Consider the following 18,488-nt stretch of genomic DNA (forward strand, 5'->3'; position numbering starts at 1 on the left):
ATGCACTGCTCAAAACACTTACTTAGCATGAGTTATATGGCTAGGCTGTATATCCATGTGAAATTGTCGGTAACAGACGTTTCCAGTTCCAACTTGCCAATTCAGTGGTCACAGAAGCAAAGGTGATTAGGATTATTTACTTCAGTAAGAGTAATGCAACTAATGCAACTCCTTCTACCACCTAAGCCAGATTTATAGCAGAGGGATCCTCCTGGGCCCACACCACAGAAAGGAGTTATATATAAAGGATGTGACATTTTTTTGTATTGCAACCCAACACATAGGGAAGTGCGGAACAAAAGACAAAAGAGGAAATTAGCAATACCACCTGTTAGTATGGTTTAAGACCCCCCTAAGCAGCTGAATTTCCTTACCCTTAAGACTTTCCCACTCTGCAAGGGCTAACAAGTGACTTCTTGTACAATGTAGTGGTTACATTTGATGTGTAGCACAAATGCATAAATGACAAATCTTATCTCACTAAACAAGAGCTGTTGGTGAACTCACACTCACTCCATCTCAATTAAGTTAGGGTTACAGAGAGAGTGGTGAGGGGCTTCAGTCAAAGTAAAATTTAACAGTGCTGGTTACTAGGCAAGCTTACTGTATAAGCATGTAAAAGGGGAAATCTGACAGCATCAAAATAGGGAATCAACACCAAGGACCAGTCTGATACTGGAATACTGGGATGTGTTATGATTATTTAACATCTTTGATTGTCCATATTGAATTATGTTCTCTGCCTGGTCATGGCTCTATTTTCCCCAAACAGGCACCACCTCCTTCACATGACGTGAAATGGCAAGCCATCGGTTGACTAGGAAAACTGATAATAAACTATTAAGTCACTAAAATCAGAGTCCAGATGTCTGGAGCAGCTAGAGGGCCAACTCCAATGTTCTGATGTGCTATTTACCCACTTCTCTACAGCTGGTGTTTGCTTCGTCTCTATGACCTAATGGTCAATATTTTTGCTAGGGAGAGGTTTCTGGGGCTTTCAACAGAATTCATGGAATATGGTTAATGAGCACTACTTTCCTTTCTCTAGGTTTTAAGAGTGCTGCCCTTCGGTCGCTGGGGCTGGAATGTTTGCCCCAGGAGGCTTTTTGCCCCTTCAGTAGGAGAACAGTATGTAGAAAAGCAGTGCCTTGGTTGCTAGTTGCTAGTTATGGTGATGCAGAAAAGGAGCCACATGCTTGTCAGATTCCCTGGCACAAAATAGCTAAGGCACCGAGAACAAATCCAAGAACAGCACAGTGAAGAATTAAGATTTACACAAGCAGGCACCAACAAGAGATGAGCCCACTTATTGGCTGAACAGAAGAGTTTCCCCAAAGTCACCACAGCATCAGAGGATTGTGCCACCACCAGAGTACAGTCTTCCAAGAACATTTTAAAATAAGTTAATGTTATCTACCAGATTCCATGCTAAAAAGAAGTGGAATATCAAGCAATTTTTTTAATTAAAAAGAATAGCCATTAAGTTTGGAATCTACCATATCCCATAAAAACTCCACTTCTGGGGGTAAGGAGAATGGTGGAAATGCATATAATTGACAGTTACTTGCTGTAAAACAATGGAAGGCAGACAACCATGAGTTATAGAAATTGAGTGCTCTCTCCTGAACAAGAAAAAGAGACATATTAGCACACAGTCTACCCTTTAAGATGGTAAAGGCCATTCTGGATATTTCTGGATATTCCAGACAGCTGATTTCATTCTGTAATTTTTCAAATGCTTAGTCAAACTGTCACAATTTTTAGAACAGCTCAGCAACTATCTGGAATTTATTACATCTAGTCTAAAACTTTCCCAAACAAGCTGGGGATTCAAACTCAAATTCAGGCTAAAACTTTCAAGATCAAGAAAAAAGCTATAAACATTTTTCAAGAGTTTTGGTTAAAAGGAACAGCCCGCTAATTTCTCTGCAACTCCAACTCAGTTTTTTGTTTTTTTAAAGAGACTCTATGGAGTTTATGGAAACTTTTTATTTGCTATTTTTTTTCCAGTAGAAGTTGAACAAACGTGGAAAGGACAAAATCAGAGCATCATTGTCAGAAACCAGCAATACTTTTGATTTCTAGCCCCACTTCCCCACTTCAAATACCTAACATACTCATGCAAAAACAAAGAAGGAAAACAAACTTTTAAAGATATGTGCAAGTGACAATATAGTCTGAATATTTCTTTTCCCATTTCCTAACCATTAAAAAAAAAAAATTCACAGCCCCCTTTAAGACTCCTTTCATGAAAAGGAGCACCTGGTTTCCAGTTCTTTCTCAGTCCACATTAACAAAGTGGCTTGCTAGCAAAACAAACATAGTCTTTAAAAGTGGATACCACAGATTTGACCTAGAATCAAGATTCCTCCCTGCAGTTCCAGGTATCCTCTTCTTTCCATACTTCAGCATTAGCAGACAAGGATAAGCAACAATCGTTACCTCCAAGATCACCAAAGCCATGTTTCCAAAGGCACAAAATATTTTCGAGTTTTTAAAAGACCCAAAAATATCTAATGGTATAGCTCAATAGAGTACATCTGTGCAGTTAAAGCATTAAAAGCATCAGCCTGTTTTATTTCGTGACAAGTTTATTGAACAATATTCAAGACTTCATCTATAAAAACAAAAATCTCTGCTGAATGAAGCCCAGGCAGTATTTTGCTGGCAATGTTGTGGCCACATTGGCAATAAGTCATTTTATTGTGTCTGCTTTCTAAAGTTTGGACTACTATAGAACTGCCAGTAGAACAATTTAAATGTTTGCCAGAGTAGGAAATAATTTTTTCAAGTAATCACTGCCAGAATTTCTTCCAGAAAATTTAACTAGCAGCAATTTTACATTTTCTTTACTCATTTTTAAAGTGTTCTTCAACTGATTAGTGGATTCATTTTTAAACACTTGACCCACACCTGTACACAATGACAGAACCCAATAAAAGGGACTCAGCTTGATTAAGGCTTTCGTGCATCCTTATTTTCATCCAAGGTATTTCCATCCAAAATGTATGTCTGTTTACTTCCCTACACAGCCCTATATTTTCATCCCGTGGGTTAAGACTGACTTAATTACACTATTACTCTCTGAAATTCCGAATAAAGTTTCCTAATGGAATTTCCACTATCAATGCTTTGACAACTTGAAGCACCAAACTAGAAACTTATCACTTAATAGTGTTGTGTTAAAAAAAAAAAAAAGCCACTAATAATTCTACATCCAAACTACAGTGCAAACACAGAACACACCTCCAAATGTTGCTTATGAACTAAATGTTTCACTGAAGTTCAAGAAAAGTTTACAAGTTTGCTTATTTATAAAATACATTTTATAGATTTCACTAACCCTTTAAACTAAAAAAAAACAAAAAACAGAACAAAAAAATGGAGGGGGGACCCACTAAACCTAAAAGTTTCTCTTCTATTAATGTCAGAGTCACCAAAAACAGGCAATAAAATTTACACAGAAGATTGAAAATATCATGATAGTGTTAACAAATGCACAAAACTTTTGAGCAAAGCTTTACAAATCCTTCGTACCATACAAGCAAATGAGAAAATAATGTAAATTTTCATCCCAAACCTTATTCTTAGGAGAAAATTTGCAGGAAGAGAGGTATGAATAGTTTCACAGAACATATTTTCAAGAATTTTTTAAAAACTCAAACTCCAATCAGAACTAGATGAACAGTATGCTTAGCAGTTAGCACTATGTTAATAAGTCTCAGATACACAAAAATCAAGTTCCAGAGGGCAAAGTATTTAATTACATTTCACAACAAGAGAAGCACTGTTGTGATCGACCAAATATGAAACACAATTCTCTCCAATTTCTACACAAACCACTATTTTTTAAATTTATTTAATTTGGTGAACAATGAAATCAAGTTTTCCTTTTTTTTTAGCATTTATCTAAAATGTAGGAATAACAAAGTAGTTGCAATAAAGTATATGAAATATTTAATAAGAATTTATGAACACATAACCAAAATAAATTGTGAAAAATAAAAAGACTTTCATCTTCAAAACAACCCATTTTTCTAAAATGAAAATAGCTTTCCAATTGGGAAAATAATCTGCAGTTGAAATAAGATTCCCAAGCAGTGCTGAAGTTTTTTGCACTCTGTCTTTGGAATGAGAATGATTACTTAACAGAAAAATTGAACAGCATATACAAACATATTGCTTTTTTAGTTGAGGAGGCAATTATCTAGTGATCTGTCAAAGCAAATTTGTATTCGTGAATTACCAAAAGACCCACAACACAGCCATTTCGTCTTTGAAAGTCTAAATAATCCTTTCCCTAAACAAAAAATCCTGTACTGTCAATCCTCTAAGATTGTAGTGATGAAAAGGCTTTCCAAATCTTATCACACAAATGAAACTGTTGCCACTCTTAACTCTAAATTACAAGAGACGCTGTATTTAAGCGTTCTGCTGAATTGCAACACCAAAAAGGCACTATTTTTCTTAAATAGAAAATACTTCTTTTAAAAGGCTGACCCCTTTATAAGTACATTGATTTGTAGGAAATGTTGGGGATGTTTCAAACCAAGACAGAGGCCCATGTAAAAGACAAAATTGTTTTTCATGATATCTCACCAATCTCCCATTCCGTTTATAATATGTGATACGTCTTTAGAGCATTTTAAGAAAAGTAACCATAAGTAGAGCCTTTTGCGGCAGTGAGTAGGACGTTGTAAGGCAAATGTTTTCATGACAAGGACACTCACCAACCAGAACCCATGTGGTCCTCCTGCCTTAGCGTCCTGAATGCCAAAGTATGAAAGGGCAAGGAGTCTCAATTCTCTCCCCTCTAGCAGCGGCACTTGTACTCTTTAGAATTTTTGTAAACAGGCTCCTGATCAAACAACTAGACCAAAAAGCCTCCAAGTAACAGGATTAAGTACGTATCAATCTATGGGCTAGTTTATGGATCTTTTCCTATCACACTATTAATCGTTAACAAAACTAACAATTTCAATTTCAACTTTAAAAACCTATATATAACGATGCTTTCTTATAAATGGACCCTTTTTAATTTACTTTTACAAGTCATTTCACATCAATTTGGAACAAAAGGAAATTGCCGGAACATTAGAGTCCATCTTGGGCAGGATTTCAACTTAGGCATCTTAAACAATGATTATTGAAAGTGGTTTCTGGTTTTTTATGCCGTCCAAACAACAGGCACGATTTTTAAACCGACTAAACTACTACTTGGCGGTCAAACCAAAAAGGCTCTGGTAGGTAGAGGACTCTGTGTTTTACTTTTGTGGCAAATGTCTTATTCCACACAGTTTTAAGTGTGACAATAGAAATTAAAAGTTCAACGTTATAGCAGAAACCAAGTGTGGAGTTTCATAATAGAAAAACAACAACAAAGCAATTCTGCTCATTTACAAATGAGTCAATTAGGCAAACAAAGCAGCAACTTCAGAAGCAGGACTGTCTATACAGCAAGAACCCTCAAGAAGCAATAAAGGTACATACAGTGAATCTGTATACAGAGATTTTATTCAATTTTAAAAGAAAACGAGAACTTTAGACAATGCTTTGACCCTATAACAAAGCAAATCTGTCCAGCTTTGAACCAAATTCCAAGAGTAGCCAGCTTCTATTTTTCAGCAGCTGGCAAGAGCACCCTTAATGAGCTCTATTGACATTTCTATCTTCTTCATCCATATGGTATAAAACAAAAACCAATCTAGACTCCTTGATAAGCTTTATGTGGTCATTTGAGTTTTACAAATGGTTTGTCTAATGGTATGCCAAAATCATTTTTGTGTTCTCTCAAGACAGCTTTACTATAACATACAGCAATGTTTATCTCGGTAGTGAGTCTTCTGCAAACAGTCAACCAACACTCTATGTTATGGAAACCAATCTATATGCAATTGAAACAATCCACAGGTTCTAACCTGGAAACACTAGGAAAACAATCTGAATGCATTAATCACAGCACTATGAAGACTATATCTACCCTAGGAAGAATGATGTGAACAGCTACCCTAATACAAGTTTTACTTTCCTAGAGCCAATAGGTCTGTCATTTAAGTCAATGACAGCAGCTGTGGCTTCATCCCGAGATTCAAAAGCCACCATAGCTTCACCGGTGGGCATACCTTTTTCATTGTACTTTAAACACACTGAGCCTGGGATCACTTGATAACCGTAAAAGAAATCTAAAATCTCATCAATAGACACAGTGAAGGGCATGTTCTGTACTTTAATTATTGTTGGTCCTGGTTTTCCAGAACTAGATCCAAAGCCAGGAGGACCACCAATGTGGATTGGGCCAGGGCCAGGGCCAGGGCCAGGACCAAAGGCTGGAGGCCCACTCAAATGCCCAGGGGCATTTCCAAGGCCAGGGGGCCCACTTCCAAAGCCAGGGGGGCCACCTAAGCTACCAGGGCCATTTCCAAAATTTTGAGGGCCCCCTCCAAATCCTGGTCCACTTAAATTATTTGGTCCACCTCCAAAACCTGGAACATCCAGTCCTAGACCAGGCAAACCACTATTTCCAACTGAAGGCATTCCAGGCCTAGCATCACCAAAGGCCCCTCCTAATCCTGGAGGAGGGAGTGGTGGTCCAAAGGCATTTGACCCACCAAAATTACCAGGAAAGTTAAATGGAGGCCCACTGTTGGCCTCCTTAGATCCTACAGCCAAGAAGGCATGCTCTTCACCTCCTGCACTAGGCATTCCTGCACCGGGCATTCCCACACCAGGCATTCCTGCAGCAGGCATTCCTGCACTGGGAATTCCTGCATTGGGCATTCCTGCAGCAGGCATTCCCGCATTGGGCATTCCCGCAGCAGGCATTCCTGCATTGGGCATTCCCGCATTAGGCAGTCCCGCACTGGGCATTCCTGAACTGGGCAATCCTGCATTGGGCATTCCCACATTGGGAATTCCTGGAACTGCAGGATTACCTGGCGCAGACATCTTTAACCCCTTTTTTCCTTGGGCAGGAGGATTTTTCTCAATCTCTCTCATATCTTCTAAAGTAACTACATGAACAAAAGCTTCTCTCCCATTAAGTTTTTTACGGTGTAAGCGTTCAGACTTACGTGCATCATCTTCATTTTTAAACTGAACCAATGCCTGTCCTAGACCTTGCCCATTGTTATCAACAAGAACATGTACAGCATTTTCATCCACTGGAATTCCTTCTAGGAACTGAAGAACATCCATCTTGGTAATGCTGAAGGGAATATTTGTTATATGGGCACAGACTTTGGCAGAGGTGACATCCCCCTCCGGATTTAAGATCATTTCCCTCTGGTCATAGCTGAAGTTCTGCAGTCTTTTTCGAATCATATCTATCTTTTCTAGCATACCTTTCTTGGTAATTGGATGAACTTGAATAAAGCGATTACCCATGTATTGTTTATGACGACACAGAGCAGCCTTATAGTCAGCCTCATTCCTGAACTCTACGAAGCCTTCACCCGTTGCTTTCCCATTGGGTCCATAAGCAATGTAAATACTATCTTCCACAATATCCAACTTTTTAAAAAAATCAATGACATGTTTGTTTTCTGCTTCAAATGGCAGCCCTTTCAAGTAAACACAAAAACCAGCCTCATGCGGTGATCTTGACCTTGACCTTTTCTGCCCACTGGGCGATTTTGACCTGGGAAGTGGCTGAGGAGGGGGATGGGTTTGTCCAGAAGGTCCTATACTTTGCTTAAAAGTGATATGGCCTCCAGCAGCTACCCACTGTCTCTCTGTGGCAGGACTAACTTCCACATAGCGTTGAATCATCAGCATTCTGTTTCTTTTCAAAGCTTCAAATGTATCTTGAGGGGAGAGAAACTTAACCAATCCATTCCCATTATTTCGACCTACATGATCTTTCAACAAATGCACCGCATCAACACGGAGCCCATGGAAAAAATCTCGGACATCATTTTCCATTGCAGAAAAGGGCATTCCATGCACACTGACATACAGATCATCAGGGTTGATGGGAAGTGGTTTCACACTGCTTTGCGAGTTCATCTGGACAGGGTTAACAGGATTCAATGGACCCAGAAACACAGGGTTCAGGTTATTGTTCAGATTCACAGGTGCTCCAGAGCCATTCATTCCAGCAGGCAGAGGTGCCACAGGTGGCGGGTTCAAAGGTGGCATGCCTGACATGGGTGGCAGTGGGGTCATGGGTGGCACAGAAGGGACTGGGGGAATTGGGGGCACAGGAGGCACAGGAGGCATTGTAGGTACCGGAGGAGGAACTGGTATTGGGGGAATAGACGGCATTGGTGGCAAAGATGGCATCGCTGGGATTGGAGGAATTGGTGGAGGGGGGACTGTGTTCATCGGAGAGGCTGTGCTCGGAACAGTTGAGCTAAACGTTGGGCTCCCAAAGGAAGCCCCCATATTTGGAGGAGCCGTTCCTATGCTGGCTGTGGAGAATGTCTGTATGTTTTTGCTGCTTTCATGAACAGAAGTGGTGGCAGTAACTACACTGGGTGAAGGATTATTAAAGTTGGGTACTGTTGTAGGCAAGTTCACCCTGCCACTCATTCCTGAGCTAGGTGGCGGTCCTGATCTACTAGCATTTGCCGGTGGTATATCTAGGTTGGCGGTTTCAAAACGCCTACGACTCAGTTCAATCATATTCTGCATTTCCGTTTTACTACTCAACAACAGTGTTACTTTTGACCCTTTAATTGTACCACCTGTGCGCATCATACCAAGCCTTGCATCTTCATCAGTGGCAAAAACGATGAAAGCCTCACCCAGTTCACCCCCTACAATATGCACGCCCCCATCAGGAATGGTCAATCCAGAGAAGAAGTGGCGAATGTCCATGGTCCCCGCCACAATTGGGAGACCTTGCAAACGGATGACCACAGCCATGCTGCGCTGAAACCACACACACCTGCAGATGAGAAAAGGCAACGGCCAGGTCAGACTCCTGTTTATCACACCAAGTTTTCAGCTATAAGAATGACCATCTACCGTAATAGGCCCTCAAGTAGTCCCTCAAACTATCACAAGCAATGTCATTTTTTAAAATGTGGATATTCTAAAAACTGGGTACTATATGCCATTTACAATGTAAAACCCAATTTCAACATCCAAAAGACATTAATTCTGAAAACAATTAAAAGTTCAGGACTCAAAAGTTTCAGGGAAACAATTAGAAGTTCAAGACTCAAAAGTTACAGGGGAAAAAACCACCATAGGACAATAAAATTACCAATTATATCATCATTCTGGCCACTAATTATTTAGGAAGATTTAAAAGAAATGTGTATATCAAATCAGGAAACAAAGTTTATCTACAGGGGAAAAGATACAAAGAATGTATCAAAGGTAATAGTTAAAACTGGCTCAGAATCTTCCTTATAAACTTAATAACTTTGTAGAACTATTGTAAAATTATTCTATATGGCTTGATCTCATAACAATGAATTTCAAATAATAACACTAAAGCAGATTCAAGTCTCAAATAAGTGATTCCATATTTCACCCTAGAATGAAACAATTTACTAAATAAATATTTTTATAAAAAAAAAGATACAAGGAATTATGCATTACATACAAGGTTAACACATACTAAGTATCCCAACGAAATACTGAATAAAATAGCCAAAATGTTAAGATATTTGAAGTCACCACTCCAAAAAGTAGAACCTGGTTACAGCGCCATTCAACATGGCTGTTCCAATTAAAACTCAGGTCCAAGGACTCATTCTCAAACCCTCATTTAATAAGGTCTTGTTTATCCCACAGGGAGGGCTGATAATAAAAAAGAGCCATTTTTTGTTTCTGAACTAGTGAATGAACTTTATTCAGTTATTGTGACCCAACATAACTCCTAAGGTATTTCTGGGTGCTCACTAATCTCCGTAGATAATGTCCATTTTGATATAATCAAAAAGAAAAGTTCCTCCCAGACTTAAATAGAATTTCAGTAAATAGAATTTCAGTATTTCAGTTCATATAGTTTCTAAGAATAAATGCAAAAGCAGCCATTTGTAAAGTGATCCAAAACAAATTCTTGAGGCTGAAAAAATTTATTAATTTGAAATTTATGTGGTCAACAACATAGGATGTTTTCCAACCCATTTTAAAAATCGACTTTGAAACATAAATCTATGAAACTGGCTCTGTGATCTTAGGAAAATTATACATTATGTGAGCTTTGGCTTCATCACTTCTCAAGTAAGAACAAAGAAGAGCAAAGTTTCTTGCTGCAAGCTCTAAGGATACTAACTCCATGAAAGCAGCTTTCCAATGTCAAATATTACATGAACACTAATTTCAGGCAACAAAATCTGCAATTATATCTCAATATTATGACTGCTGTACACAAGAGAAATACATTGTTTGGCTTTCAGACACTTTTCCCACACACACCTACACAAAAATAAAAGCCACCTTCAAATTTAACCCAGAAAGATGGACTGGCAAACACAAAATAAGACCACGTAAAACACTAGAAATCTGAAAAGAGGCAGGGGGAAGCTTTTCATTTTGGGTCGAAAGGATCAGTAAGAAAAATTAATACTAAACACATCACACTGATAAGACTCCTTTGCCCTTATTTACTATTTAGCAGTCTCTTAAGAAGTTCATCAAGAAGGTTCTGGTTCATTAAATCAAATTCTCATTCCTTACTAATTCTAAAAGATTGGCTATACAGCAAGCTAAGACAATAATCCATTCAACTTCAAAAATCACTTAATCACTAATTGGGGGAAACATCTTGGGTAATCTAGATCCCCAAAACTTGAGAGAGAGACAAAGATAATGTTAGTTTGCATTAGGACAATAAGATGAGAATTTTAATATGTCCCAAGAATTAAACACAGGGCTTAAGTGACATACACAGTTAAGTCTTCAAACCATCTGCTGCTGAGAGATGGGATTTAGTCAAAGTCTGTACAAGGTACACATGAAAACATGATATTGAAGGTCTGCCCAGATTACCATCTAGAAAAGGGCTGAGTAAACGAAAGTCGTGCACAAGATTTATTCATACAGCCATCCAAAGGGGAGAAGGTTTTAGGTTCTGAAAAAACATGAAATAAAATCTGCTATTCTGCTACAAAGTACCTGTCTGACAGATGAGTCATTTCAATCTATCTTGCTTGAGCGTATCCTAGTTATTTAACAAGAGGGTCAGATTCCAATCAATAAGGTTCCATCTAAAGTCAATTTGTACTCGAAAACATATAACATATATACTTCTGCCATTTTCTCTACCTATTCCACAAAGGAATATTAAAAAAAATACCAACAACAAGCACCTCTATTTGTAGGTGGTCTAAAATGATACCGAGGAAAGAAAACAGCTACTTATTGCCTAATAATGAGGAATTCAGCAGGAGAAATGCATCCATAGGAAACTGACTCCCAAAGGAATCAACAACTTCAAGACACCCATCCACCCCAATCCCATCCCTCAAATAAGCTTGTTAAAAACAAACAAACAAACAAAAAACACAGTTATTATACGTATTTCCATGTTATTTAATAAGCTATCTTATTTTATTTTGTATAAAAACAAACCCTCTATTCAAATTCTCTTACCTGATAAAATAAGAGATGTATTTTCTTAACAAGAAGTAGAGGTCAAGTCAATCCTGTGGGCAACCAATTAAAACCAACTTTTAGACTGCAATAGAGAATAAATGGAGGCAAAAATCAATGCAGGAAACACAAAAATACGCACAGGCCACACTGAACTGTATATTACGAAGGCGAGTAGGAAACCACTGGAGTACATCATTACGAAGTATTAGAAAAAAATATAGGTACCAAAATCCCACGTTTTTTATTTATTATTTGGTATTGCTTTCAAATGCTTTCTCTCAAAATATTATATATTTACACACATCAAGAATGTGTCATAAATTAGCCCAAGAAGAATGAATCAACTGAAAACTAAAACAGTCATAAAGCTCAACTTCACACCTGGTAATTGCTTTAATCACTTGATGATTAAACCAGTCCAGAAAATTCCATAACACAAGTCCAACTGCAATCTATCTCCTCAGATTCCCACCAAATTTTTATGAAAAAGCACAAATTCACACAGTAACAGTTACTGGACAAATTAAGTCATCAACTCAAGGGTATTCAAGGAAATTACTGCAGTTACTCTCTCAAGGTATTTTCCTTTGCACCAAAACAGCAATCGAACAACAAAAAAACACAAATGAAGTAAAAGTTCTGGCTGTAGGAGTTAATTCCTAGTTAAAACCACCAGAGTTCAAAACATTAAGGGAAAGTTTTTTTCTTCTAACACACCAAACTTGTTCCAAGAAACTTGTTAAAAATAAAAAGTCCAGCATATTAAGAGTACTTCCAAAGTAAAAACACATCACTCATCTTTCACTGGAATTTCTCCCAAACTGGTTATGAACAATTCACAAGCAATTTATATGACCAAATGATTAGACAACTATATTCAAGAGTAGAAGAAAATGGTCACTGTTAGGTATTAAGATTAACCACAGAAGCCTACTTAGAATGATGATGCCTATTTTTAGCTATCTGTCAAGATCAAGATACCACCCCTGAGCTTAATATGCATCACTGGAAAGACATTCAAGTTTCAGTGTTACTCCAAACTTTTCTGAAGAACAAGCTAAAATAAACATCAACATCCACTCAAATTACTACTAAAGAACACTGAGATTGTTTTGCCACAAAAAGTTACGCTATATGTCAGAAACAACACTTTCAAAAGTCCAGAGCATTGTGTTAAATTTTTTAATAGTTGTACAATCAATACTAATTTATCTAGAATTCTAAAACTCTTTATTTAAAATGCCACATCTAGTAGTTTAACATGTCACAAAAGGCAACGTAAAACAGAAAAAAGCTTGCTTTACATAAAGTTTATGTTCAAACAAAGAGCATGAATTATTACAGGTTTTTTCCCCTAAACATACAAGTTTGACTAGGGTAATTTTCTAGTTAAGCACTTGTGATGATTCCTACCGGAGATTCCAATTCAAAAGGTCTGGTATTGGGGGGGGGGGGGCGGGGCGGGGCGGTGAGGATATGTGCCCTGAAGGCAAGGGAAACAAGTTCCTCAGCGTCCTCCCTTTCAGACCGGAGAAGGTAAGTAAGGTATGTCCACCCACAGAGGAACAAGCTTGGTATCAGCCAGTTAAGCCCAAAGGGAACATGCTATATCTACTACCAAAAATGTCTACAGAGTTGCCAGAAATTACTGAACAAGGAGAAAAATTAAAAGAACCAGCTGAATTTGACAAATCTCTAGTTGAAGTGTATGTAACATGTTGAATTTACATGTTACAAAATCAATCAAGACATAAATTGTTAATCTTCACTATTTCAGCAAAAAAGAAGCTCCACCTCATCCCATACCAAAGAAAAGTACACAGGAAGCTCAGGCCAGAAGCCAGAACTTCACAACTCTTCGTATTACATCCCTTCCTTCAAATAGAAATTCCAAGAACTAAAGTACTTTTGTTTTCAACATCTCGCTTGGAAAGGGACGCAATGATTTAATAGAAGCATTACTGTTTAATAGAAGCATTAGGAACCTACTCATTCCTGCATTCTAAATGTCAGCAAGCAACTAAAAGTAGGATACCAAAATGAAAAATTCATTCCAATCACCTTAAGCTTTAATGAATTTTAGAAAGACTGGAACAATTCTAAGCAACAAAACATCTAAAATGCATGTTTTACCTTCTCACAGAGCTAAGGGAAAGAGAAAATGGCCTTGATTTGCCATTAAATCCACTGATATATATTTTAGAACTAAAACAAGAAGCTTGCTTTAGTATACTTTTGCACTTTATCTTGAGGATTAACTCACATAGTGGCTTTGTTCCCACTTTACAAACACCAGATACATGCACAAATATTTGCTACAAAATTTTAGCATATTATTATGAGAAGACCGATTTTCTTATTTACTAGTCATTCCAAAAACTTGGAATTTCAGGATAAAATGTCTGACAACAATCTTCTTTACCAGGAAGCCAAGGCACAAATAGGAATTTGACCATTTCCACTATTCATTTGGTAATAAACATCTGAAAGTGAATTTTAACTTTGTTTAATCAGTTTTTGATCACAAGAACCAGGGTACAGGTACAATCTAAGATCTTCAGATTCAAAAGAAAACAAACATCAGCACCCCCTGAATGTTCACCACAAAGATGAGTAATAGAGAACCAATCGTACCGGGCACCATGTTACATGCAGCACAACCACATCATGGTATGCATTATGAAAAAGAACACAGCTTCATCGACTTATTTTGTCTCCACCCCCAAATGGATCACATTTCAGGTTCTGGGACTGTCCTTAAAACAAATCTGACACTGAGGGAGATAAACTCCTTTGATAGCATATTTCTCCACTTTCTCACTTATCTCCAGTCAGTATTCAAAGGCAGTGAATCAGAAAGACATTTTTAAATATGATATTTATGCTCTTGCAAAAAAAGACTATATTATTTTTTATATCCCCCCAAATGCCAACAAAGTTCATTGTCTTACTGGCTTTAGACTTCAAAGAAACAATATTTCTTCTAACCTAGCCAACCACATTCACCCTCCCTACTGGTTTTAAGGCTTTAATGAACAAAACTCTATGCAAACCAAAAGGTGTATGTGTGGTGGTAGTAAAATCTGACAAAACTATAGATTAAGTGATTTTTCTTAGTTGATCTAAAACACAACAACATTCACTTTTTCCACAAACATTTATCAAGCACTTACTGGCCAGGCAGAAGATCAGAAAAATGGAAGATAGTCACTGCGTTTTAGGCAGGGATATCTAAAAACATCTTTTGCGCAACCGTTACTGACAGAAGTTCTTCCTATTTCATCTAGAGAAGAAAATATTCAATAGAAGGATGGAGTGACTATCTACAAAATGGAATAAAAACAGCATGAATACAGGCGCTGAATTTCAACACCTGGCACACACTGGCCCACAAAATCAAGTTTCACATCTAAAAATTGTACCAACCCCCAAATTCATCATGCAAAAATCAGTCATTTGGTATGCCGAAGAAAGTGAAAGAAGCCTCAAGTTTTCTGGAATCAGCGTATAACAATGTATTCCAAGTAACTATCATGATGGTTTCTAAAGCTTCACATTTTTCACCTAACAGATATGAACATAAAAAAAATGAAATTATGCATCACAATCCATAAACAAAATAACCAATAATAGAGCATATAAAAGTGATATAAAAATGCATTCCCTGCTTCATTAAAAATTTCCAGAAATAATACCGAGCACATCCTCAACTTTTACAAAACAAGCCAAACATATCATTTTCTTCAGAGATTATTTACCATAAACATTTTTTAACCTCCTGTAACAGTTCCTCCCAGTTTTTTAAAATTCTTAGAAAACGGCTGGACACAATTTCCTTTCACTAAGTCCAGAAATCCTCCACGCTATCAAAACTACGACCAGTCTGGTGTATCTCTACAATTAAAAAACAAAACGCAACGAGAACGGCCTATTAGTCCAGACTCCTAACATTATTTTTTTCAATTGCAAATGCTCTGAAACGCATTACAATGTAAATTAAATAATAAAATCCAAGGAAATTCATGTTAGTACTGCATTTTACAAAAATGACACCATTTAAAACCATACAAGAAGCTTTAAAACAAATACTCGTCCGAAGTCTCTCCTTCAACAAAACCTTCAGTTGCAATCAGTTTTTTAGTAGGTTATATCGACTGGCATCACCTTAATCTTGTATATTTTGGTGCCTGCCAACTATCTCAATTTACATTGTCATCTCTGGGAATCCTGAGCAAGAAGGGTTTTAAGATCCAGAAACCTCGCTTATGTTGTCTATTTCCACTACACAGCTCTCGGTACGTTCAGAGCTGAATAACCCAGAGTAACCCTCACCGGAGCTCAAATTTTCCACTATACGGCAAACACAGTCCATGCACTTACAATCTAGCAACTAAGCCCCCTGCACTAGTGATCTTCCTGTCACTAACCTGTGGATTATCAAAGCAGCTCCCACTCATTTCACGTGGCCGCAAACTACCATCTCCAGCCTTCAATCAAAAACTCAGTTCACACTCCATCAAAATCACCCAGTCTCCGCATCCCATTGAACCTCCTCCACCTTAAATGCTCGAGGCTCTCTCCCAAGGGACACGTAAAGTGATGCTCTTAGCAGACCCTTCCCTATGCGGGAACCAAGGGCCTAACATCTTAACAATTCTCATAAGGCTCGCGAGGCGGACTCACCCCCACGCTACCCTTGCGGCCTTCTCAAAGTAAGTACACCCCGGAGAACAAGCCCCGCCCCAACGCTGGGCCTCAGATGCTTTTCAAAGCAACCCCCTCTACCTTCAGGCCTCCATGGCGGCCGGCCAATTCTGACTTCCTACACTCAAGGGAGAGAACCGACTACAGCTCCCTCCCCACAGGTGTGTCCAGTCCCTTTTTTCAGAGGCCTCCATCCCACTTCCGGTGGAGGGAGTGTCCTCACTACGATTATCTCACTTCGGAACACAGTTATAATCTCTGCCCCACGTGAAAGCATAGAGAATCTTGTTCATTTGGAATGTAGCGTGTTTTCACTGCAGTTCCCGTTCCTTTGCGGGCCGCTGGGGCACCCAGCTCTGGCTTCCTCCCCTCTCAGACGACCGGGGCGTCCTCGCTATGGCCTCGAGCCCTCTTCGGTAGGCAGACCATCGTCTCCTGTGTCTTTCTTGCATCCTCTCAGAACTGAGAGGCTCAAGTGGCGCCCCAAGACCCCCTCAGCTAAGCCCCGACCCTTTTGTGTAGGGCGCTCGCTGCGGCGGGCTCCGAGGCCTCCGAAGGCCCCGCCCCGGGCCAAGGGGCGGCTCGAGCCCCGCACAGCCCCGCCCGTTCCGGGGCTGCAGGAGTCTTACCGGCGAGAACTGCGCGGCACCCGAACCCAGACCCGAGTTACCCCCCGCGCGAGTGCCTCCGCCCCGCGGCCGGCAGCCCCAGCCCGAACGGCTTCCCGGAGCCCAGAGCAGCCACCTCCTTCTTCTCCGCTTCACAAGATGGCCGCCGGCCCGCTCCGCAGCTCAGCGTTCCAGAAAGGGCGGGGCAGAGTGGCTGACGTCACGGGGCGTAGCGGCGCAAGCGGGCTGAGCATCTCCGGAAACTCCCGGAAGTTGCCTGTGTTTCTTGTGAGAAGTTTGCGACGTTTGCGCACTAGCTCCGCCTTTAGGGGAGCGACGCTGCTTGATGGGATCAGCTCAAGTGTTTGGCGCTTGGGTTCAAGCAGTTTCTTCTTTTCGAGCCTCTGCGAAAGGTAGAAAATACTGCCTACCTCGCAGAATTGTTTTGAGATTAAAAGGACCACAAAATGGTGGTGAAATTAAAAATTTTCAGCCCGGGGAGACTTACCAGTCCTCGTTAACCTCTCCACGACTGCACTTTGGTATGGTTTTATTATAGAAAAAATTATTCTTGTGCTGCTTTGGTCCTAAGCCTCGCAGACTCCGCTTGCTCGTATATATCCTATCTCTTGATTAATGTTACCATAATTGAACTAATCTTCCAAGGCAGAAAAAGAGGCAATTGACTAACAAATTCAGGGACTAAATTCCCCACAACTCCCAAGTTTGGGGAAGATTTGTGTTGCAGACTAGCCTGGTGCTAGCTGCTGCTGCTGCTGCTCCTAAGTCGCGTCAGTCGTGTCCGACTCTGCGATCCCACAGATGGCAGCCCACCAGGCCCCGCCACCCCTGGGATTATCCAGGCAAGAACGATGGAGTGGGTTGCCATTTCCTTCTCCAGTGCATGAAAGTGAAAAGTGAGTGAAGTCGCTCAGTCGTGTCCGACTCTTCGCGACCTTATGGACTGTAGCCCACCAGGCTCCTCCGTCCATGGGATTTTCCAGGCAAGAGTACTGCAGTAGGGTGCCAGATCACGCTTTTAAACAAATGTATGATGCTGGGAAAGACTGAGGGCAGGAGGAGAAGGGGACGACAGTGGATGAGATGGTTGGATGGCATCGCCAACACAATGGACATGGGTTTGGGTGGACTCCGGGAGTTGTTGATGGACGGGGAGGCCTGGCGTGCTGTGGTTCATGGGGTCGCAAAGAGTCGGACACGACTGAGCGACTGAACTGATACTTCATTATATATACTTTTTGCAGGTAAAATGCAGTGCGTTAAGAACAAAACAACGTGGTACCCAGAATTGAATCCTGGAGTAGAAAAAGGACATTAGTGGGGAAACTGGTGAAATCTGAATGAAATCTGAAGTTTAGTTAATACTGATGTACAGATGTCAGTCTCTTAGTTTTGACATCATAGTTTTATGTAAGATGTTAAAAATTAGAGGAAATTGGGTGATAGACATGCAACTCTCTACTATCTTTGCAACATTTCTCTAAATCTAAGATTATTCAAAATAAAACAATTTATTCAAAAAACTATTAATTCCATCTCCTCCTTCTCGTTTGTCTGCATTTACCATGCTTTAGCCTGCCTTCAAACTTTGAGTATCACTCACAT

General features: G+C 39.6%; 1 protein-coding gene across 1 annotated transcript; it reads left to right on the forward strand.

Moving 5' to 3' along the window:
- The first annotated feature begins 13,026 nt into the window (after positions 1–13,026).
- LOC105606903 (elongin BC and Polycomb repressive complex 2-associated protein-like) lies at positions 13,027–18,413 on the forward strand. Its single transcript, XM_042230032.2, has 3 exons — positions 13,027–13,086; positions 16,215–17,404; positions 18,128–18,413. Exons 1-2 carry the CDS (start codon positions 13,027–13,029, stop codon positions 17,277–17,279), a joined length of 1,125 nt encoding a protein of 374 aa, XP_042085966.1. The 3' UTR covers positions 17,280–17,404; positions 18,128–18,413.
- Positions 18,414–18,488: the final 75 nt, after the last annotated feature.

The sequence above is a fragment of the Ovis aries genome, chromosome 13, assembly GCF_016772045.2.
Source record: "Ovis aries strain OAR_USU_Benz2616 breed Rambouillet chromosome 13, ARS-UI_Ramb_v3.0, whole genome shotgun sequence".
In the NCBI taxonomy this organism is placed as follows: domain Eukaryota; kingdom Metazoa; phylum Chordata; class Mammalia; order Artiodactyla; family Bovidae; genus Ovis; species Ovis aries.